General features: G+C 41.4%; 1 protein-coding gene across 2 annotated transcripts in view; it reads right to left on the reverse strand.

Moving 5' to 3' along the window:
* Positions 1–550: 550 nt before the first annotated feature.
* The window catches only part of DGKI (diacylglycerol kinase iota), a 219,170-nt gene continuing 194,529 nt past the window's right edge, over positions 551–25,191 (reverse strand). For both annotated transcript variants that reach the window (XM_071727048.1, XM_071727056.1), the window contains exons 29-33: positions 14,572–14,609; positions 12,936–13,056; positions 4,475–4,511; positions 2,525–2,624; positions 551–1,062 (exon numbers count right to left, since the gene is read on the reverse strand). In XM_071727048.1, the coding sequence (XP_071583149.1) occupies positions 946–1,062; positions 2,525–2,624; positions 4,475–4,511; positions 12,936–13,056; positions 14,572–14,609 (413 nt within the window). In that variant the 3' untranslated portion in view covers positions 551–945. The remainder of the gene's footprint in view (positions 1,063–2,524; positions 2,625–4,474; positions 4,512–12,935; positions 13,057–14,571; positions 14,610–25,191) is intronic.

A 25,191-nucleotide genomic window follows, 5' to 3' on the forward strand; every position in this document is an offset into this window, starting at 1 on the left:
ATCTCTCCCCAGCGTAAAAGCTACCTTTTCAAATGTAAAAAATAGCTATCAGCTTTCAGATAGACCTGAAACCTGAGCAGAATTGGGTCAGTCATTTTGGTCTATACGCTCTGCCATACAACATGGCATATCCCATATAATTCCTTTCCATACAAAAGCCTGTCTCATAAAGATACCATAACCCTATACCAAGCAAGAATAAGGAGGTCAGGTTTTGACACTGCTACACTGCTGTAAATCCAACTGTGCCTCACACCCTGGAAAACCAGACAATAGGCAGAGTCCTCTCCAAAAGTGAGAAAACTCCTCCCTAACTGAGCACGGAGGACACTGCTTCCGAGAGGCTGGCGAGGGAGGGAATCCAGCTGGTTAAAACATTGGGTTATTCCTATGGGCATCCAGAGCTCCTCAGATTTTTTTGCTACTGCCTGACCATTTGTGAAGACAACACAGAGATAACAGGTACTATTTAACTGATGAGAAGTGAGGGGAATGGGAGAATAAAAGGAATGCAGGAAACTGTAGGGATGCAGGAGGGCCTGGCTGGGTGTTCTAGTGTCCCAGTTAGTTTGGTTCCCCCACACCCTCTTTTCTCTTTCTTTTTTTTTTTTTTTTTTTTTTTTTTTTTCTTTTTTTTAATAAATTGTACAGATGAACATGGGAGAAGTTCATGCTACTTGCTGGAAGCAATAAAGATAAATTTCCGTGGCCCATGGATTCCACAGACCTTTAATTGTCCCGCCTCATCCATCATGGGCTAACTTATGGAACCTAACGGTTCCATGGCAAGACTCAGTAGCCCTTAGAAACTGGTGGCATGTCCTCATGTATTTTCCATGAGAGTGAGAGACACGTTGATTCCATCAGCTTCTTCCTCACGTGATACCCGAGTGCCTCAGGTGCAGCCTTTCAGTTTCCAAGGATCCTCTTTGATGTTTTCAGACATCAGACTGCTGTCTCCAGATCCTCGTGGGGGACCATTTGGTAGTTTTGTCGACTCTCCAGGTAAGAGGCCAGATCTGGATCACCAGCTTGCTGAGCCCTGTCACGAGCAGTCTTCCCCTATAATAAAGAAACATGAAGAGAAAATCTTAGAATAATAAAAGGTTGGAAGGGACCGCAAGGATCATCCGGTCCAACCCTTCTAGGTCTAGTTCATATGTAGAAGATCAGATGAAAGGACGAACCAGAGAAATTTCTATATGAAGGACAGAAACAAATTTGGAGATTTTACTTATTTGTTGTACAAGCTGGACTTGAGTCAAGTTTTTCTATCACAGTTAGGAGATTCTGAAAACTTTCAAAATCCTTCTGTGGCTTAGGACAAATCACACAGGTCTGCAAGGACATGATATTTGATACATCACACAGAAAGACTCACATGCTGTAAGGAACTGATTTTTCATTCTAGTCCTACAATGTGAATTAATATTATGCACAGTACTTAGCTAACACTTGAAAAGTCCACTTCACAGACCACATACTTTGCTAAGGATATGCAGAGAGAGATGCCCAACACTTGAGATTACATCAACATATATCATTCTATCTCAGGTACAACTTATTTTTCTGTGCATCAATTTTCTACTCTGTTATCTGAGCTACCTTATGAATACTGTTAGGCTGGACCATAATCTTTATCCTAAACTACAAAATAATATTAGAAACATGTTAATGTATCTTCTCAAAAACACTCCTGCTCCTTGGTTTTCTGGGCAGAAGATTAAAAAGTCAGAAGCTACTTGTCTGGGTTTCTGCTGTTGCAAAAATCACCTTTATGATGTACAGTATACTCTGATCTGAAAAAGTAAGATCTCCCTACCCCACATAGGCTATCTTATAAAGCATAATATGGTACAGACTGGGTAAAGTTGTCTTGCTGCAGTGAAGGTGCTTCTGACTCTAGAACCCAGAGATCCAACCACCTGACCACAGAATGCTTATATTCAGAAATGATAGAGGTGCAGCCTCTGGAACATGTTCCTCGGTGGTCATGTTGTTGTGCTGACAGAATACTTCTAGGGTTTAATTTTGCCCAGACTTCTGTCTCAACCAAGTGTATACCAAAAGAGGGTTGTGGGTAGTGTCAAATCAGTGAGCATAGGGGCAAACCAGGGCAAACAAAACAAAAACAAAATAGTTAGCCAACCTCACAAAGCAAGTCAGTCACAATAACCAAGCCTCACAGATGCTACACAATCACAAACCAAGGCTCCCCCAGGTGGTCCTTGCCCACAGGCACGGACCTTGACCACACAGGAGGAGGAAGATGCTGTGCCATGGAGATGCCTCATTCATACCCAACATACCAAATAGTTTGAGGCCAGGCTCTCGCTGCGGTGAAGATGACCCGCGTTGGGGACCGAACTGGAGCCTCTTGTACTTGTTTAATTCAATACAATTTTCTAAATAAAAATAGCTTGTTTAAAAGGAGGAAGCCTCAATCATGCAAACAGCAGGGACGGATGCTGATTGGTCTCGCTTGGCTGCAGTGTTTTATGACTGGCTGACAGGGCTGGGTTACCTTGGAGTCCGTCTTTCTCAGAGAGGCTCCCGCATCCACCAGGAGCTGGCAGACGGCGCGGTGACGCTGGCAGGCTGCCTTGTGTAATGCTGTCTCACCCCTAGACCAAAGTACAGAAACCAGCAGTGAGACACATCACACCAATGCACATTTACAAAGTATGAGGTGCAGAGGACAGACAGAGAAGGATGCTGCATTGCTGCGAGGTTCCCTCTTGCTGGCAGAGGTAGATTTGTGCACTCTCTCCCTTAGCATCTACATCCTTTGACTCAGTGGGAAAGCCTGCAATGCACAAGTAGCAGACGAAGAACTTCTGAGGGGTGGAAAGAAACATGCAAAGGTTTTATGTATGCAAAGGACTGAATGTCACATTCCCAGTCAACCACCAGTTCAGCTAAAGGCTGCAAAGGCAAACTAGCCACCTTCATACTTCACAGCAGGCAAAAGAGAAACAGTCTGTTTTTTTTTTCCAGCAATTTATTTCCTCAACCTCATTCTTGGACTCATCCTAGAAAAATCCTGCCCATCAAAGCCCTGACTGATACATTTGCTGCCCTGGTTCTGATACCCTGCTCTCCTAGGTGCATGAGAACAAGAGCTGTGTTTTCATTTCCCACTGCTGGACTGGTGAGCTACTGGGGAAGCTTTAACACATGCTTTTCAAAAGAGAAAGCTATGTAGTGGGAACAGATTTATTGCAAAGCTCACCATCAGACTGGGGCTACGTGTAACAGGATTCTGTGACTGGTTGTAGTCCTGAGATTAAAGAAATCTATCTAGATTTGCCTAGGAAAAGCAGGAAAGTATGCTTTCTTTCATTGGGCTGAAAAGGTGCCCTTAATACAGGTGTTCCACAACTACAGTTGTAATATCACCTCCAAAATAACAATTCACAATAAATAGATGGAGTAGGATGTATTGCACCAACCCAGAAAGTGTGAGTGCATAAAGGAATTTCAGCCTCAGTCCATGCCAAGAAAAGATGAAATATTAATCGGTAACCTTAGGGTGAATCTCTCTCTTGCATGAAAACAAGATGCAGAACAGGATACTATCTGATTGTCCCCTGAGGATTAAAACACAAATTCATGCTGCCAGTTACAGCTGGAACCTTCCCTTTTCAAGAATGAGAGATAGAGGGACCTTTGTAAAGGGAAGACTTCATAGCCATGTTCACTTGCACTTTATTTCAGTAGCTATGCTATGCAACTGGATGAAGAGAAACAGGCAGTCCATCCAGATTCCATCACCACTGCACTGAACAAATTCACCTTGTGCAGAACCTTTCTGGTCTTCTCTGCTAGCAGAGCACTGTAGGATGAGGAAGGGTAGGTGTAAGCCCTATGAGAATGGCAGTTTTTGCTTCCCATATATTTCATTTACTTCCCAGGATTATTCATGCTTCCTTTACATACTGTTTGTGACACTTTGATTATAAAAAAAGATCAGCTGGGAACTGCAGAGAAAAGTCTTTAAAAAAAAAAATCAGAGGTAATTGAAGTTCTAACTACTTGAAAGAAAGCTTCAACTGCAAAGGTTGTGGCTGCCTGGGACAGCTAAGGCAGAGCACCACACATAACTCAAAAAAATGTACAGCAAGAAAATAATTTCCTGACTTCTGGAATTTACTCTTCAGGTTGGCCTCTCAGTAACTGGATGCTAGAACCATGGAAGCACAATGCAGGACTTGTATTCCTCTAGAAAGATTAAGGAGGCATGGGAAGCAACAGAGAGGAAGTTCTTTATGGAATGGAAGCATTTGTTTTAGACCAAAAAGGCACATATGAGGTGGTTGTTGTTAGGGCTTAAGGGGACTTCTGTTTGCTTGCTTGTTTTTGAAGAGCTGTGACATTTTACAAGCTTTTTTATTTGAAATTTTGCACTTGAAAAACAAAAAAAGTCTGCTAGACTAATGCACATACTGTAAAGAGCAGAGTAAGTTGTACTTACGTCTCACTGTCTGTCATGTCCAGTAATTCAGATGGACCTGAAAAAGACAGTCAAGTATGTCATACAGCATTTGATTGCTTGACTAAAAGAGTATGAATACCAGAAGATTCCTGGTGCCAATACACATAGGCAGCCAACCAAAAGCTCCACTTGCACAAATATGCCAAACTTCAAAGTATTATTTGTTTGTGTGAGCCCTTGCACTAGCAAAATTCTGGATGCATAGTCACTGCTCTAATGTCAGCACCAGGGAGTAGTAGCTTCTAAATTATACTGGGAATGAATATTCATGGAGTTTATTTTCTCACTCTTCACCTTTCTCAACTAAGTGGTTCACATAAGTACAGTGAATTGAAAATGCTGATATACTGGAAACCCTGATATATTGCAAGTTAAAATCTATTGTTAGTACTAGAGGGAAAATGTCATTAGGAAGTTGAAATTAGCCAAATTCCATCCTGAATGACATCCCTGTGCTACTTCATTTAACAGCCTTATACAGAATGCCGATCAGGGTGGAATATTCCCAGCAGTCTTTATATTGATATGCAAATCCTGTACTCTACTGGTTAGCAATGATCAGGAAAGTAAGATTAAGAAAAACAGAAGAAATTTTTGTTAAGTGGGGCAAAATAGTGCATTTATGCTAATGTTCTTCGTCCTTGATATTCACTACAGGCAGATGTTTATAGCAGCAAATTCCACCGCTGAATTACAGCAATATGGAAAGACTGGGATCTGGATAGCATTTGAAATGAGAAAAACCTTTCCCTTTGCAGTCTGTCTTATTCTTCTCTCCATTGCTCTGGAGGGTAGTGCCAGATGGTATGGGGCAGTTAGCAAGGGGAATAGTGAAACTTTACAGGAATTTTCCTTCCTGTTCATGAACATTTCTCCTTAGCATACTTTGACTTTGAAATTCAAGAGTCCTCAAGAGCTTACAGCAAATCACACCTGAAACTGAGGAATTTCACACTACTTGCTTACAAAGGCCTACACACAACCTCTCTATATTCCTTTCACTCTGTGTGTCAAAATGGATTAGAGCAGCCTGTCTCCCCTTCATTCCCTTTACAACATATACATGCAGTATTATCAGGGCAGCTGGCTGCCCCGGCTCCTGGAGCTGCAAGTAGCTCCTTCTTCTGTTATCACGAGAAAGAGGTGGTCAAAAAACTATCGTGCTCATTCCCCAGTGCACAGGGCACTGCATACCTACCATGGCAGTTTTCCAAATGCATCAGCCACTTTCAATTTTTAAAGCACAGATCCCTGACGCATCCTCATCTCCATCCCTGGCAGTTAAATGTTCACTCCTCTCTACCAGAAAGAAGAATCACTCACAAATTCCTGAGCCCCCTTCAGTATGAAGGACACAGGGGGCTAAGCAGGGACACTTGTCAAGAGGAAAGAAACTGAGAAACTAAAACTAAAACTAAAAAAAACCCAAACACAACAACATGCAGCTGAAGAAAAGACCCCTTTATGTCTTCCCAGAAAAAATAATTCTTAAATAATAATAATTCTTTTTAAAAAAAGGTAATTCTCCATGGCTTGCTGTGCTACTGTGTCCCAGTGACAGGTAACCAGGAATGGCCTGCATTGTATTAGAAAAGAGAGTGCCAAGTCAACTGCTTTCTTTTAATGGATGGGACAAGGAAGATCATGATGCAAAGGTGGAACAGGGTAACCAGGCCGGCTGCATTGGACATATAGGTACTTGCCCTGGTAAGTGGAAAAGAACAGAAAAAGGTATTAAGATGTTAGAAGGAAGGATGGAGAGAAGTTAGAAGAACCTGACCTGAGAGGGAGGAGAAGCTGGGGGCAGAGCGGGTCTGGAGAGCTGAAATGACATGGTTCTGAATATTGGTCTGAAATAGGAAAAAACCAGCAAGGCTACGACCGAGGAACTGAGGACTGAGGGGGTAGTCCATGAGTACAGACCCAAGGAGGTGCCAGGTTCATCCCACCTGTGTGTAAAGGGTGCTTTCCTGGATACTGTCCCAAATAAAGCATTTCATAGGAGTGCCTCAACTCCATCCCAGTCATACATAAGGGTCAGATACTGCGGTTAATCAATTAGTAGCAAAACATGGTACCAGGATTCATTTGTTTCATTCTTTCTGGTCTATGTTTGGAGCTGGGATGTCCCAAACTCACACACAGCCTGAGCTGTGCCCTTTACTTCTTTACTTTATTTTCACTTGTGCTTCTCTTAAACCATCTCACGCCCTCCTCCTAATTCCCTTTCCCCTCTTTTTTAGACCTCATTTTTACATCAGTCTCCCTGGCGCTGCCAACCGACCATTCCAAATCCCCCTCTGCCCTGGGACAAAAGCTGCACAGATGTGGGAAGGGCTGGCACTGGGAAAGCTAACGGCACTGTCATCCTGACCCAGCAGGGAGGCGGCTGTTTTACTCTGGGACAAGAGGCAGAGAAAGAAAAGGGGACCAACGCGCAGAGAGAGAGAGGACAAAATAACCCAATAGAAATCCGGAAGGGAAATGCATGAGTGAGATTTCTATCAAGTAAAACAGCAGGAGGGGAAATAAAAACAAAAGATAGAAATGTGTGGAGAGGTGGAGGGAGGAAAAAAAAGAAAAAAAGAGAGAGAGAAAGAGAGAGAGCAACTCAGGGGCTAAAGAATGGCAGGATGGGGATGGGGAGGGGGGGAGACGTTCGCATGAAAGGAGCTGAAAAGCATGACGCACTGAGGGGAAGCCCAGCTGAGATCACTTTCTTTCCTTAACATCTCCGATAGACTGTCTGTGTAGAATTATTAACTTTTTTCCTTCTCTCCTTCTGCCCCCTTTCACTTCACCAAAGCCCCTTTCCAGTTTCTCAGGAGGCCAAGCTGTCTGAGCTGGGGATGGGAAGAAGGGGAAGGAGATACTCAAAAGCAGCTGCCCTTTAGCTGAGCTCTCTACAACATAAAGAGACTAAATGACCATATTTCAGAGCTGATTCAAAAATACACAGCACTGAGAAGTCAGAAAGGCCTCCAGACCCACAGCATACCCTGTCTTCTCCAATGGATATGGTTACAGATACTTACAGGAGACTCACAGCTATTAACCCCTGCCAGTCCCTTGTCTTGTCAGTCCGTCACAGAACTGAGGAAGAAGAGTATTGCTTTATGCAGTAATGTCAGACATTTTAAGTACATCTGGGTATTTACATGTCACAACCCTTTCTGCCTAATAACCTGAATGAGATTGTTATCTGGGGAGAAAACTGGATTTGGTTTCTTAACCTCAAAGAGGAAATATTTTAAAAATAAGAGTAATCTGCAAGGTCTGAACTATTTCAAGCCCTTTCCCAAATCTACATTCCTTATTTTTATCCAATGCAAAGATTATCAGTGTCTGATTATTACTGCTAAATATTGTTTAGCTTGTAATTTCCACTGTAACATAGAGGGTAGTCAGATTATGGGAGAGTGCCTTCCACTCTGTCTCTCAGCCATGTTGGCCTAAAATGTGGTAAACTTGCAAATTAAAATAGCCTACTTTGTGCCTTCTAAGAAAACTAAGCTGTTTTCTGCTTAGGCCTCTCACAAATATCTGCTACCCTAAAGTATTCTGCAAATCTAGACATAAAAGCATATGTCAGGCAAACTCACTCTCCTTCAGTGTTGCTTTCTGCTGGCTTCAAACTTTATCCCTGATATACATCTCTGACACAATAAAATTTGCTTTCCAAAATCCTTCTTTGGAACTCCTAAATCTGGTCAGCATGGAAATCCAAGCCATCACTGATGGCTCTCCACTGATGACCTTGCAGCACTAAGAGTAACAAAAGCGTAATTTTCAATTATTTTTTTTTTTTTTTAATATCAGAGGATGCTATATAATCAAGCAAGGATGTTGAGGTTTGAGGTCACAGAAATGTTCAGGATAGGATTCTCTGACTGACTATTTAATCAGAGATTACCACCACAAACTCCTAAGGCAATTGTACACATCCTTCTTTGCTTCTGTTTACAATTAAAATATTCTCGATGAACTACAGAATTTTTTTTTGTGTTTTGAACCTCTACAGAAAAGGAGAATACAAGGAGAAAGTAAACCTTGGAATGTTTTACACAGTGGTTACAAATTAAAGATAGCTCAGAACTGCCAAAGTCAAGTGTGAGCCTAAATACGGATGATAATTTAGGTCCTTTTTCTACATACTTACCACTTACAAAACTTCTTACACCTTCCCTAATTCTGTTTGTGTTAAGCAAGTAAAGAGTGAAGTCTTCTAAAAGGTGTATGCATGATGTGAGAGAGATGCTGACTGCAGTAATAAACAGATGTGGTTCTGATACCTACTGAGTTTGGCCCTGAGTTTTAAACTAAGTGTTCCTTAGCCCAGCTACAGACAGATCTTAAAAGGTGACCCTCCTACTACAAGCAAAAGACCCCTGACTTAGGAAGGTAGTCCTGAACAACATATAGGTCTGTGCATCTGACCTTCCTGCTCAGAGGACAGGGAGAAACTGTTGTGCAAGAAGAGCAGCAGCCAACACAACTGTTCCTGCAGCAGTAAGCAGCTGTCATCCTGACACCTACTACATGGGTGTTTCAGCTGCTATTCCAGGCTTGTGCTAGTCCACTGCTAAGTATCTGGCAATACTGCACAGCAGTCTCCTTGTGTGACTCATCTCTGCTTTTTCTAATTTAAGAAGGGTTATTTTCCTCCCCTCAACATCTGAAATCATCCTGATCAAAATCACAGAGTAACCTCCTGTATTACTGTACACAGTATGTGTGCAGAAAGCAAAAAGCCATCTCCACAAAGGACGTCTTTGGCATCGTTACACCATTTCCCCATCTTCAGTGCTATGTTCACTGCTCTTATATCACATTTTATACACATGTATTTTCACTGTAGGTAGTTAAAATTTCTGGTACAGTGGTTTTCGTCTTGTCTTTTCTGATGTTGTTTTTTTTAAAGATATTCAGAAGATTTTTCCCTGTGTGATTTATAATAAGTTTTCTTTGCTCTTTGCTGGAGGGTATTTTGTAGTGGAACTCCTATTAATATTAACTATCTCCAGTCACATATGGGAAGCAGACAAACTACAGAGGAAGTGTGACTGGGGAGAGGTAATTGCCAGAACAGAAGTAAGACTCATTTTTATTGAGGGCTGTTATCAGCAGAAATGAGAAGATAGACACAAAGAAAGACTTAAATTTTAGTAGCATTGGATTCGGTCTTATACACTAATTAATGTTGAGAAAATGCCAGATGCCAGAGAATGCAACAGCAAAACAAGGACATTATGATGATGATGATTCAGCAAAAGAGCTCATTTGTGACTGAGAAATGCCCAGGGTAGAAATGAGTTTTATTAATTGCCTGGTGGGAGAAGAGAGGAGGCCCCTATTAGAGCATTGTCCCATGCACACTCCGATCCCCAGAGAATGTTAAACAAACAATGCATTTGGAGAAGCCCAGAGGACATATGTCTGGAAAGCTGCAAAAGCTTCCTGCCATCCTTGGGGATAAAAGAGAGAGAAAGGAATGGAGCTGACATTTGCTCAACCTTCTGGTTTGTCTTTGTCTAACAGTTCGTAATCCCTCACATTTCTCTGCTCACTTCAAAAATTCCCATGGATTCCTTGCTCATATCCCTACCAGCTTAAATGATCTCATTTTAAACCTTCATCAAAGGAATGGTAACTGGGTCAGGCTGAGTGTAAGTTAAGGTATATGGACCTAATAAAAATCCTGGGGAGGCAGCCATGACAGTGAATTGGCACAGGTCGCATTACTGTGAGAAGAGACCAGAGGCAGTAAGAAAATCAAGCAACATTATGTCTGTTTACAGAATTCAGAGGCACATAAAAGCTCTGTCACTAATGAGATAATCCTGAGAAGTTAAATAGAAAGTAGAGCTAGCACTGGTAAGACTTGTTACAACTTGTGAGAAAACTAGATCCAAGGCATTTGGATATAAGGCCAACTACACTCAGTAGGTATCCATACATAAAGAGTAAAGGACCAACTCAGACCCCTCAAGTCAGGTATCTGGGGCAGAGGTCCAGCTGCTCACACACAGATATTTGTGCCATTCAATACACCTACAGGCAGGTCTTGGGATTCATTTTGGTCTCCTGGTCTCTTTGGTCTCCTGGTCTTGGTATCTTTTCCCAGGCAACTCTCAGCAAGACAAGAGGGCACGGTCTCAAGTTGTGCCAGGGGAGGTTTAGGTTGGACATTAGAAAGAATTTCTTTACTGAGAGGGTGATCAGGCATTGGAATGGGCTGCCCTGGGAAGTGGTGGATTCTCCGTCCCTGGAGATATTTAAAAAGAGACTGGATGTGGCACTCAGTGCCATGGTCTGGTAACTGCAGCAGTAGTGGATCAAGGGTTGGACTTGGTTATCTCTGAGGTCCCTTCCAACCCAGCCAATTCTATGATCCTATGAATTTGGAATTAATGGCAGGAATGCTTGCTTGGGCTCCAGCTGCCAGTCCAGGCTGGGTCTCCTATAGGCCCTGTATGCTATCTTGGAGACCCATGTAGATGTCCTGGATATCCAAGGACAAATGACATTAGACAGTTCTGTTTAGCTAAATTAATGAAGCACACAAGTAACTGCCAGCTGAATCACTCGCTGGGTTCCAGTGATTCTTTTGATTAGGGTCTCAGTTGAGCTAGGCATGCTAGAGGTCTGCTGCTCTTAAAGATGCCCTTCTGACTTCCTTCTGCCACTGAGAGGAAAGTGGCCTCTAGTACCTCTGTCATAAATGAGCAAACGGACTGAGCCAGAGATCTCTGTGGAAAATGTATGAACTTGGACCCACAGATTATCTGACACCTTATAAAACTAGGAGTTGAGTTCTAGCTAGATCCCATCCCAATTAGCATAAATGTTCACAGGTGTATTATTGCCTCTTCTTTTACTATGAACTGTGTGATTTTTTTTTTTATTCTGTGTACAGTTTCTGCAGTAACCTTCTAGCATTAGCCAACCATATCCAGGGCTGCATCAAAAGAGGCTTGGCCAGCAGGTATACTCAACTTTTGGAAGACCCCACCTAGAGTACTGTGTGTCCAGTTCTGGAGCCCCTAGACATGGAATTCTTGAAGTGAGTTCAGAGAAGGGCCATGAAGATGATCAGAGGGCTGGAGCATGTCTCCTATGAGGACAGGCTGAGAAAGATGGGGCTGTTCAGCCTGGATAAAAGCAGTCTCTAGGGAGACCTATAACGAAAGCTGGGGAGGGACTGTTCACAAGGGTGTGCAGCGATAGGAAAAGAGGTAATGACTGCAAACTGGAAGAGGGGAGAGTCATGTTGCACATTAGGAAGAAATTCTTTAATGTGAGAGTGGTTGAGGCCCAGGGAGGCTGTGAGTGCCTCATTCCTGGAAGTGTTTAAGGAGAGGTTGGATGGGGTTTTGAGAAAGCTTATCTGGTGGGAGGTGTCCCTACCCATGGCAGGGGAATTGGAACTGGATGATGGTTCATCTGCTGAGTCTGTGATTCTGTGATTAGCTAACACTTACTCCAATTGCCAGCATTAGTTTCTGTGTTCAGTGGTTACACTGCTGCTGAAATAACATGGCTGATTTTGACATCCAGAAGTCAAAATAGCCATTGATATTTTGAATATGAATCAGAGGGGAGCTACAAGAATGTTTAAATAACTTGACAACATTTCCTACAGTGCAGAAGGCCATTGACTGTGATTTTAGCTCTGCTTGCAGAACAGTGACAGCATCACTGCACGACTTTCCAGCAATTACAAAATTACAGTATTTTAAGAGTCAGAAACTCCTAAATGTGACCGCTTCAAACATACATACACATGGGCACAGCCTGTGTAAGCATGCCTGCAGTTTTGTTACTGACAAACTAAAAGAGTTGACATAAAAAAGGGAAATGGCATGATCACAGCCTAGACATTTAAATATAAAATTGAGATCATAAATTTTTGTAATCAAATGGTCTTGAATAAGAGACATAATATTGGAAGGTTGGAAAAAGAAGCTAGGTAAATGCAGTCTAGAAATCACAGATTTCCTAACCTATGTGTTAGTACATACAGAAATAACACCCATGGTTGGATGAGCTCGCCATTGCTGTAAATGTTTTAATGAAGATTAAATGCTTTCTATTAACATATGCTCTAACTGAAAAGCAAATTAGTGCAGAGGATTCCTATGCCAGAGGTTCTAACTAGAGCATCACATCACTTCTTCACAGCCCCTCAACTGATGCAAGTGTGAAAACACCCATCCCCCTCAAAAGCCACGTTTTTTGTTTCCACAATTTCCCTTTATCTGGAGCCATCGTTGCCATTGCTGTCACATCCCTAGCCCCCCGCTCACACAAGCTGCAGGTGGACATTTTGTTGAGGGTGACCACAAATGAGTGATGGCACTTCCAGACACATGGGGTGTTTTTACTTGACTGACAGTTGGCTAAAGTGCAGCTTTCTGTGGATTTGCCTGCTGTGACTTACCATGCTCCAGGATGTATTTCACCATCTCGCCCTGTCCTGTCTTGGCAGCATGGTGTAACAAGGAGCAGTGATCAGGTCCTTGGATTAACAAATTGGCTCCTTTTTTACAGCATTCTATAAACTGGGGAAAAAAAAGAAAAACAAACAAAAACCAAAAACACACACAGAAGGATAAGATCAAAGGAGCAGAAAGAGACAAATTATTTACTAATTTATTGTAGAAAGGTCAGAGAAAAATGGAATAAAATTAATTAAAATACTCTTTTAAAGCCAGCTTTTAGGCCTCAATGAAAAAAATATCTGAAACTGGAAGTATTGACAGGTATATGGGTTATGAAGAGCAGCTTGCTTTTCCTAAATAACAAGACATTGCCAATACACCAGCAAATGAATTATTACTTGCTACCAGTGCTTGCTAAACCACTTCTGGTGAAGCTGTTGGGATATTTAAAAATATATGCTTTAGACAGAAGACTCTGGCTTGCCTACTGAAAATTCCTATTTCAACTTTGCACCAGAGGTAAATACTTTCTGGTTAAATCAGAAAACTCCAATTCAAAAATACCTAGGGAGATGGGGCTCAGCAGCCCCAGATGTCCCTCTCTTCCCCTGCTGAGGGCTGGCAGAAGGAGAAGGAAGAACTTGCACAGGGCAAGAAAGGAGAGGAAGCAGCCACCAGCCATGTCTCAGAACTCTGGGGAGGTTTGCAGTGTAGATTACTGCAGAAAAAAAGTGAGAGGATTGAGCATCATTTACGATGCAGTGCATCTGAAGAAGGGCAGAAAGTTACCCTATGACAGCAAGCTCAGGCAAAAAAGTTTTCAAGAAGCAGAAAGGGGACAATATTTCTATGCCTGCTGGATGAAGGTTTCCTCCCTAGATGTGGCAGCCACAAGCTGTAAAGGTGCAGAAGGGGCACCTGCAGGAAAAGTCTTGGCCTAACAGTACTGTCATTTTTACAAATGGCTCCAAGCTGGCTGCTCACAGATAAAAGTGCAATCATTAATCACAGCTTTCATCCAAATTCAAGGGAATGTTTTCAAATCCTGCCTTGGCTACTGAAAAAGACAGCCTAAATAAAGGTCAGACATGGAACTTCACACTTTAGGCACAAAACCTTTTTGCATGGCTAATAACTAGGAATACCACAACGTTATTTGTTTTGTTATTTGTATCAGATGATAAAACACCAAGCTGAGGTTTGTTCTACCTGTTCTGATGGTTTACTAGGTAGATGTTAAGCCTCTAGCAACTCTAAGGACTTGGCCACCAACCTCACTGCTGTAAAATATCCTTTACTGTGTAGACTGTCAGAACTAACCTGCTGTTCAGTGTTGCATTTGTCAGTATAGTAATTTTCCTGTTAGTAACTGACACCTTGCTCTGTGCAGTGCACGATGAATCCTGGGCTGCAATGTGCTGTCTAACACCACATCCCATTCACTCACATTTCACACCTCACCCAACTGATGCGTTCCTCTAATATTCAAGGTTTCCTGGAAAGCTGTAAAATGGCACTTGCCAGCAGTCCATACAGCAGTCTATTTATATTTTGAGTAGAGGTGTGATAAAATTTACAGTATATCAGACCAGCAAAAAGCTGTGAAGAAGCAGACGCTTGGTGCTCTGTACTTACCTTCAGCAGATCACCAGCAATGACTGCCTGTAAAAGTGCTGCAAAAGGGAAAACAAAAAGCAATATTAGAAAAAAGCATTATGTGTAGAGCCTCACAGCTGAGAACACAGCTCACAGTATGGGCAAGATCAGACCAATGCCTCAGTCCAGTTGCATTCTCATATGCTATCAAAATCAATGTGAACCCTGCACTGGCAGGCAGATGGTAGACTGGCCACGTTGAATGAAAGCTGTAGGGACATGAAGCCAGCGTTTCCAATGGCACCCTGAAACTGCATGTTTCTATCTGAATTTTTGCCTTGAATAACTTTTCAACAGCATCTACAGGGTGAGCCCAAGTATCTGGCACTGGAGCCATCACAGAAGACATCAGTGTCATAAGTGCAGAGAACCTGAAAGTATCCTCACACTTCTCAGACTTCATTCATACTGATGGTGGATTGGTCAGCCAGCCTCAGATACATCGGCAGTTCCAGGTTGCAGGTGATTAAATGGCAAAATAGAAATTTTTTAATAACTATTTCTATTACAGAAATATTATGACATGCCCGTGACCTGCAAGTCCACCAGGTTTGGCAGCCAAGGTGAAACACAGAGCAGGAGCCGCTCCCAGCTTATTAGGCCTCGTAATTTAAAGAGACACAGAAAGAAAGAGAGACAAAGAGAAGCAAAGTGAGCAAAGGCTCACAGAAAGGCAGGCCAGAGACCTGTGGAGAGCCAGGAGCTGCTTACTACCTAATACTGTCTGGCCTGAACCTGTTAAAAAGAAGGAAGACAAAAGCCTGGGACTGTGCCTTGCTTGGCGTATAGGCTTCAGGTCAACTCAAACATTTGAAGTTGTTTAAAATTTCTGCTGCTATGCAACTATTTCTTTCTTTTTTCCTCATTCTCTTTATCATGATATGGAAAGTAAAAAACTAGTCATGAATCATCTTTCTGATAAAGCACTGACGTTTTTTGCCTTAGAAAGCATTTAACATCTGCTTCAGTTCATCCTTTTCAAGAGTTCCTAAGCCCATTTCTGTCTTTGAGTCTAGGCAATGCAATCAAGTTAAGCATTTACTCAAGTGCCATCCTTGATATGGATGCCAAAAGCTCACATAGGGAGGAACAAGGGGCAAAGAAAACAATAGTGAAGATTTGCCCCTAAAAAACAACACACAGGAAGCTGCACAGTGTGAATTCCATGAGGAGCTTGTCACTGCTTCAGAAATAACACCATATCCAAGCTCAACACTGCAGAAGAAGAAGGGCTTGAAAAGACAACTCAAAAAATGTCCCCTTCTTTGAAAGCATCTGAGGTTGTGTGTAGATTTCTGCACTTGGCAATGTCTTGTGCTCTGCCTGTGCAGCACCAGGAAAAGCTAAAAAACTGAGCACCCCTAAGTTCTGGTTTGGGAAAGCACTAGCAGCAATTCTTGTTGCGTTGGATTTAGGGCAGGTTTATGAGTCAGTAAGTGCTGTAAATCCCCCTGGCATCTGTGGGAATGAAGGCCCAAAGATTTGAGGAATGGGAAAAGACAAACACCAAAAGGTAAAAGCTAGAAGTGGAAAAGATTCCTATACATCTTTGCTTTAGCTTTAATTTTCAGAGGTTTACATTATTTTTTTCACAATAATTCTATTACTGGCTCAGCCCAAATTAATAGCTGAGCAGAATTTAGCCTCCTTTTTTTCACTGATCTGGTCTTACTGCCATAGGTATTCTGTGGTCTACTGAGGTCTGGACTTGCATAAATATTTTGCTCCCATCTCACATGTGAAAATCAAATCAACTAATGCCTTTTTGTTGCCTTATCTATCCAGTATTTTAAGACATGGCTTCCTTCAAGTTACTGCCTTAGAGGCAGAGAGACATTTGCTTATGCAAATCATGGTTAAAATTACAGTTCAGAAAAGCCAGGAGATATAGAAAACAAAGTGAAAAGTGAAGCCTGGTGAGCTGTGAGAAATCTTCTTTGCTGAGTATCCATAACCAGAGGTTGGTTTGGTGATAGGGTTACTAGGATAAACCAGCTCTAAAACACATTCAACATAATTAGACCAAGCTTTTCCTCTCTTTCCTTAGCCTCCAATCCAGCAAAGCATTTAGGCAGGTGCTTACCTTTGAGCTCATCACACTCTTTTCACCAGCTCTACCTGCACACATAAAACGAAGTGCTTTGCTAGAGTAGAACCTATTGCATAAATGAATATGTTACAGAAATCAACTGGTATAAAAAGCAGATTAGACTACAGTAAAATAATTCAGTCCTGTAAACCAGGATGCTGGAAGACTTCTATTAGAAGCTACTGAGCTAGTGATGGAGAATGGTTCTTTAGAATAGGGAAGACATTCACATAAACATATGAATATTGCTTAGCATACTAACCCTATAAACCTAAACGGGACTGCTGGGTATACTGGAGGAGAATGAAGATGGCAAAAAATCACCTTATTGCTAATGAGATGGTAAAACAAGAAAGCAGATGGCATTGACAAGAGAGAGCAGACTGGAAAATTGGACAAAAATGCTGTTAACATGCAATGCCAGGCTAGCTTAAAAGTAAAAACATTAAAGTGAGAACAGTTTTATTTCTTCTGAACAAGACTGCTCCACTGGTCTAGTGAATTGTGCCAGTGTTATATCATAAAAAACCTTCAGGTCTTAAAGATGCCTCAAAATTACTTGATTTAATAAATATTTAAACCAAGTAATTATTTTCTCAACTTCTCCTAATGCAAGCATATGTCACGACTAATAACAAATGTTTTATCTTTTTCATTTATTTAGCAAGCACATTTATTGCTGATCAAAGATGACAGCTTGGCAAGACTGGAGACTGAAGTGCTCTGTTCATGTAATGAGGAAACACTCAATTTTTTGTGGTGGTGGAGTCCTCAAACTGCCTTCTCAGTGAAGCTCAACCCTCTCCTCTGGGGCACTCCTATGGACAGCCCCTTGTCCATCCCTGCTGCCTCTGCTGAAACTCCCAGCAGATGTGTCAATCACTGCCCAGGATGATGGATCTTGACAGAAACAAGTACCCACTAGGGTACGGACAGCCAGATATCCAGACTGTGTAAGCTGTAGCTCCTAGAGACCAGCAACTTTTAATTTCCAGTGGGTGAATTTTGAGATGAGGTTCCAAATGCCCTACAAGGCCAACTTACAACCTCATTAAAAAATAAAAAACCAAACCAACCAAACAAAAAACAAGCAAAGAAAACAATACAAACCAAACCAAAAACCCCAAACCACCAGAAAGAAACAAATAAAAAAAAACCCAAACAACAATGCCACTCCAAAACAAATTAAAAAAAAACACCACACAAAAACCCCCACACTTGATTTATAAATTAAATATTGAATACCTACAAGTGGATAATGCACTAATAAAAAAAACCATGTTAAAAAGCCTCCTAATTGTATTCTGGTAATGCTGCATGCTAGGGCAGTTTGAGACACAGGAAAAACAGCTACAAATACACAGGTTCTGCATATGGAGGCAGCACCAATAAAGCAGCACTGCAAAATCAGTCATTAAACACTGGGAAACAGATAACAAAGGAATGAGGGTTTTATACCCAGTAACTTCAGTGGCTGCAAGATGCCCAGAAGGTATCATGGGGCTTCCTGGATGGTCAGAAAAGAAAATAAGCTTCTAGAGAAAGCAACCTGGTGCCCCTGCCATAATTTTTGTTGGGCATCTCCTTCCATGTAAATTAAGATTAAATTAAGACCAAGAGGTCTTAATCCTTCAGAATCCATCCTTCAGAATGGTATGATGCCAGGAAACATGTCTGATGACCTGCAAGAAAGATAACCTATCATGGGCAAAATGGAGGATCCTCCTTCTAAGGGTTTCCAAGGTATGATACTCCAAGAATCACTCAATGCCCACGGTCCCAGAGATTTTGGGAGTTCTTTGTATAACATACAGGAGCAACATGGAGGCCTTGTAAATGGAAAGCCCATCAAAACCAGACGTACAACTGCAACACAGAAGTCAATTCAAAATACAACTCGCTCAATTCAAAAGCAATGAAAATTCTGATAAGAATAATGAGTAGGGAAACCCTTCCCATCTGCTCTGCAGGAAATTTCCCTCTTGATCCTAAAGCTACGGATCAGCTTAATGCCAAGGACATAAGCAGGGCTCAGCACCAGGCTACAGTTATGCTGGAATTTTGCTGCTGAAACACTTTCTGAAAGAACATGGAGAGAAAAAGAACCCTGCAAATCCTTATGGGTTATATTTCAGGCTCACAAGGTTCTTTGTTTAAAGTAGGCTGACATGGAGGATATTGGTCTCATTTTGAGACACTGAGAAAAGCTGCATTTCACTAGAAACAATCTCAAAGAACAGTTCTGCAGTCTGACACTGCCAGTGGTACAGAAGTAATGTGGGTTAAAGTTATTCATAAGTTTCATAAACCATGAATATCTTCCAGATTTGACCAGCCAGACTGCAGCCAGATCTGATCCTTTCCGTGATGTATTTGCAACAATTACTGCTGAATGAACTAAATCACAGCAAATGCTGATAAAAAGGTATGGCTATTTTGAAGCTTTCACCATGTCCAGGCAATTCTTCAGTGAGGGAGCAGAATTATTTAAAATTGTGCTTTAAAATATAAGTACCACGCAAAGGAATTGTCACATCCATGGTTAAAATGCAGCCGAGTTGAGATAGATGAACGAAATGATGTTTGAGAGCAAAATATTATTTGCAATAATACATCTTACCATGGGTTAAAAAATACCAGGCTAACAAAGGATCTGATCAGTGTACGACCAAATTCAACCACGTGGGAAATTATGGCAGAATTCAACTACCATAACTCCAAAAGAATTAGGGCTCAAAAATCTTCAGCCCTTTCAAAAGGAACAGTAAGACATATGATGATCTGAAGTGATCAGGACTTTGTAGAAACCTCATTTACCATGCAGTGCCTGCAGTTGTTCAGCCCTTTCTAAGCCACAGTTTAATGTACCGATTCAGCACTTGGGATTGATATGCCAACTGCATTTCAATGCTGGGTCTTTCGTACAAGTTAGAGGCAGCTAATGAAAAATATTACAGGTTAGAGCTTTGGTGTGGAGCCCCCAGAAATTGAGCCTCAGTGATCACCACCATCTTCTGCTATGTTTGCTTAGGGGAACTCTTAAGCATCTCCTGAAATCCTGCAATGCTCAAACTTCGCTGAGCTGATAACGAAGAAACTGCAGCAGAAGGTGACATCATCACATTTCTTGAGAATTATCAAACTTAACTTGGCCTGTCATTAGCTTCCAGAACATTTCCAGCTTTTTAATGCTGTTGTAGAGTTTGTGACATTTGTAGTGTCAGAAATTTAAAGTAATTACTGCTTTACACTTTGAGAAGTTAAAAGTTGACCCTGACTAGAAGAGTGCTTTTACACAGCTGGAGTCCCCTGAGCTGTTAAGATCAGCATTACAGAAATTACAAGAAAGCAAGTCCTCATTCTCAGTTTCCCACTACTTTTATAGAAATCAATAATAACTCCTATTTCAATTGCTCAAAAAGCTATGCTGTCTAGAGAGTGTGAAGTCCACATAGATTATCATTCAGAAATACATCTTTTTCCCCGTAAATAACATTTTGCTCTTAATAGCTCTGTACAAACTACTAAAGATCAAACCTAATCTGAAAAGCTGACAGTGACATAACTTATCCAGAAATGTAAGGAACTGACTTATTTTCTAATCAGGCCATGATCTTCAGCCTTGGCCTGCAGATGAAAGAGGTGAAGGGCACAATGTTGAATTGGTCTGTGGACTGCTTCCCTTCCAATATGACTAAGAAAAGCAAGCATTCAAGATATCCAAGTGTGTATACTTGACATTTCTGAAGGGTCTGCCAGACCCATAGAAAAGTTTTAGGGTTTCATGATGAAGAACAGTTGCAAATTTCTGAAACTGAGCTTTTACAATTCTTAGCTCTTCCCAATATTTAATCTGCCTTTAAAGTTACAGGGAAAAAAAACCACAAACCACCTTTAAAATATGTATTCCAAACTGCCTATGCAACTGAGAAGTTAAATTACAAAATTAATAACACTTTGTTAGAAAGACTGTGAGCTCACAGGTCTTTGATCTGCAGACAATCTCAAGTCTCACCAAAGCTGATGATGCTTAAATATTTTGCTTTGAAGCTAAGCTGAGTGGAAGGAGCAATTAAATGTTTCTTCATCTATTTTAAACACCTGCAAGTACTGGAAGCAACTGCTGAAGATCATGAGAAACAGTAAAGGGAAGTTAAGCCTTGTGGGATGAGTGGTCCCCTAGGAGCTGGCAAAAAACACCCCCAGGAATAAATGGTTGAAGATTTGTGTGGCTATAAGAGAGGCAAAAGGCTAGCAAAAATAAAAGCAGCAAAACTTAAACACCTACTGTGGAGACTTTCTTGAGCTTCTGCACAAAAAAACACTTTCTGTCTTCAGTAAAAAAGGACTTCACATCAAACTGATGTCTAACTCATAAGACCAAATTTCCCTCCCAGTGAGGCAAAAGTTCCTGAATGTAGGCTAACTGGGTGGAACAAAAACTTCACCATGCCCCTAAGAGGGCCAGACCCCTCCCCTCTAGACCCTGCTGTCAATACAGTGCACAACTTATGCCAAGGTCAGGACGCAAACATTTGGTCCTATGATAACAATCAGGACTGAATTTTTCCTAATAGCTGTGCACAGAAGAAAATGTGTTCAGGCAAAAAATATCCATTTTCAGGAGAATACCCTGTAAAAACAGCCCATGTACTGCTGGGTTATCTGCCTGAACATTCAGTAGTGCTGTTTGATAGCAGGTCTCTTGGGTATATCTGTGGCAGGTGTTAACCTCCATCTTCTTTTCTTTTTGAAATAATTTTCACCTCCACATTGAACTACAGTTGACACAGTAAAAGAAAACATTTCTTGCACCAAACAGATGAATATTTTTACATAATTTTTAAACTTTGGTGCTCAGCAATCAAAATGGAGCATTTTCAGAAAAAAAAAAAAAAAAAAAAAGGCTAACAGAACAGGAGAACCAGTTTCATGTTACACTGCTCAAGAAGGAGGCTGCATTATAACTAATCAAGGGACATTTTGATAGGGAACTTGATTGCCTGTAAGCCTGAAGAGACATCAGATTATAAATGCCAATCACAGCCTCTCATGAGCCATTTTAGAAAGCTGAGGCCTGTATGTCAGCAAACATTTCTTTCTAATTTAACAGCAACCATAAGAATGAGGTGATCTACATATGAAGATGCTGTCTGGTGGGGGAATGGAGAATGGGGACTTGCTAGAGGAGTTCTGCCTCAGCCCAAAGACTGAAGAATCATGATGGAAATACAATGGCAAAAACACACGTGGTTTAGAGGCTTCCTGCATGGAATATAGTATTTCTTGAGCTGGCTAAAGCAAAGACTCATTGACTTTAATTTCTTTTTTCCAAAATGTGTTTGTTTTGTTCCACTACCCCATATCCTAAAGAAACAGGATTTCAGCTTTAAGAAAGGCTTAGGCTTCTTAGGGAATCCAAAATCAATGGCACCAGTCTAGGTAGCTCCTAACAGCATGTGCTGTGAGGCACTTCTTCCATGAAAGAAAACCAAATAAAGAGCCTGAGAGCTCAAAGTGCTCCCAAGAGAGCACGAAAACTGATGGTATGGCACCCTGCTGCAAGCAAAAGCTCCAAAGCACATCAGCTGAACAGCAGCCAGGCACAGACATCTGATGACTATTCAGCAATGGCAATATTATGAAGGCCTTCACACAGCATCTCCAGCTAATCCATCTGTACAGGAAAGTGTATGCATAAGCACACGTTCTCCTGTGGTTTGAGAGACACTTTTGAAGCATGCTGGCTCTCTGAATAAGTCATACCTCAATAACATCTATTTCTAGGATTATACAAAGAGGTAGAAAAGCCTTCTAAACATTTAGGGGTTGTCCTTTAGCTACAAAAGCACTGCATCCTGTGCAGATTCAAAGGAGAGAACTGACACAATTTTGACTACATTTGTTTGACTAACTTGGGAATAAGACCAAAAATTTTAACATGCAAAAAATCATCCTCTACTCAGGTGGTTATAAATATGCATTTCAAATCTTTTCCTTTTAAGAATTTTAGATTCAAACAACACACAGCATCAAACCACTGTTTAGAAAGGGGAAAAAAAAAAAAGTAAAGTAAAAATAACCACATGGGCTTGCTGAAGGAAAAGAAAGACTAAATTCTCACTTACACAGAAGTCCCTTCATAGAACTCTGGAAGGATAAAAAGGCTTTCAAGAAGATGTAAATTACACTCAGGCTGCCTTTAAGGCCCCATTTGCACTGTCAGACTAGTTTAAAGGTACTTTGATGCCAATTAGAGTCCACCCTGAATTGCTTATGTGGCTCTGGGGCTGAGCTGAGAGTGCAGTTGATAGGAGTAGAAGTATTCAGAATCTAATTCTGGAACTTTTCCTGCATGACCGTTTAACTCAGATTTACAAAAGAAAGGGATGACTATAAAGAAAAAGGACTTCCTTTTTAAGTGTTCCAAAAAAACCAAAAAAACAGTTACAGATAAAGTAAGTACCATCTGGCTGACATTGTCAGGTTTTTTCTTTCCTTTTCCCTTCCACCATTTTTATTTTTAGGCCAAGACAGGAACAATTAATGTCATTTACAAGAGTGATGTGGTGGAGGAAAATGTCTCTGATCAAGCAAGAGCACAAAGCAGGGAAGACTTTGGCTGACTAATGCAGCCACTTTATCAATAGAGTGGCATTACTTTGGCAGGAAGAGAATTCTAGGTAAAATAATTAAGTAATGATTTATTTTATGTTTCAAAACAAAAAGGATAGCAAAGGAAAAAAGAAAAAAAAAAAAAAAAGGAACATTGTGGGTCACACCATTCCTCCCTTTTCTCTGTCCTAGTGGATGATTACTACACAGTCACTCCTACCACACTCCTGTCAGGTCTTTGCCATTTCAAGGCTGGCTGCAGTGCATTTGCCTGGCAACATCCAACTCTTCTTCCATAAGCTAGGGCTTCACAGCAGGAATAAATAATCTGAAAGTCAGATCTTGCTGGCCTTCAGTGGGAGGAAAGAATTTTGTTTTACTTTAACAAGTTGCCACTCTCTTCTGACAAACAAAACACATTATTGAAGTAGTCTGCAAGGTTATCCAAGGCTTCTGCTTGAAAATAGGAGCCTTTATTCAAACAACCCATTCCATACTCTTGCTTCCTTGTGAGTGAAAAGTGATCATAGCAGTGGCCATTTGCAAAGAAACATTTCCCAGTTTTCCTGGGAAACCCATTCAGATGCCCACATCTGCAAGACCGCTCCCTACCAGATGCCTACTGACCCTTCAGCCTGCTTAGATGTGATGAGAGGTGGGGTGTAGGAAACTTTGAAAGGTGTTGAGCAATGAGGACCTCCCTCAGCTCTAGAGAAGTGCTCTGACAGAGTGCTTTCTTGTGCTATGAGTGTGATAACTCTGCATCAACACCAGCCTCTGAGAAGTAAATGAAAAACTCAGAGCAGATCCCCAAGCAACTGTTGGCTCAGCTGGCCACAGACATACTTTCAAAACACTATCCAGGAGGGCTTTCTTCCCAAAGTGGCTAATTAATCAAAATAAATACCTGCAGTCAGGAGCCCCCCCACTGTACTGTCTTTGATTTGTTCAGGGAAAGCATTCCAAGACATCTCAATTTGTTGCTAGGTAAACGGCTGCAACATCACCCTGAAGAATACAGCTTCTCAGCTGGAGCTGTGCAATAGAGCCCTCTCTCTATTGAAGGAATCTAGTGTATAAAACAGAGATGCCTTGTTTGGTTGGGTTTTTTTAAACCTCTACCACCACTGACATTTTTGGGTTAATCTATAGTACCCTTGTAGGTAGCTTGTCCTTTTATTCAGGATCGAAGAATGTTTAAAAAACTCTTGAGGAAAACTTGCCTCTGCAGACTATGACTAGCAAGACTAGCAGGACATGGATCCAGAAAGAAGAAAGGAAGCTGAGAGAGTGAAGTCCATGTACCCACAGGCCTCCAAGGAAACAGGAAATTCCATGTAGTGGAGGTCCCAGGAAATGTTCTCAGCCCCAGTGCCATTTTCTGGGGCTCCTACAGCCATTCAGCTTTGCATGGGGTTTGATCTCCCCTCTGGAGTGGGTCACACAGCTCTGGAGCAAATACCACAGTTCACAGGGCAGGGGCAGATACTGCATAGCAAAGGATTTTCTCTATGGCATGGAGCTACCACTCCCCTCTAATGCACACAGGACCTCTCTCCATCCAGATGAAAGAATTACACCTTCTGTCCCAAGCTTCCTGTTTGGACCTGGGCCAAACAACCCCAGTGAAAAACTCTTCTAATAGAGGCTAATTAGAAGGTCACCATTTAAGCCCACTTAATTTGTAATGCAAGCCTGCCTCTGCACAAAAGCCTGCTAAGCACAGACTATCCAGACTGGATGACTAAATATCTTCATGGAACCACCATCTGCCAGAACCTGAAAGATATGAGTGCCATCATTCATCTTTTTGGGTAGTAATATCATCCTTCATCTTTACACCTTGTATCATATAATGACTGTCTCCAAAATTTCTCTTTTGAATACACTTGCTT

The sequence above is a fragment of the Heliangelus exortis genome, chromosome 1 (genome assembly GCF_036169615.1).
Source record: "Heliangelus exortis chromosome 1, bHelExo1.hap1, whole genome shotgun sequence".
In the NCBI taxonomy this organism is placed as follows: Eukaryota; Metazoa; Chordata; class Aves; order Apodiformes; family Trochilidae; genus Heliangelus; species Heliangelus exortis.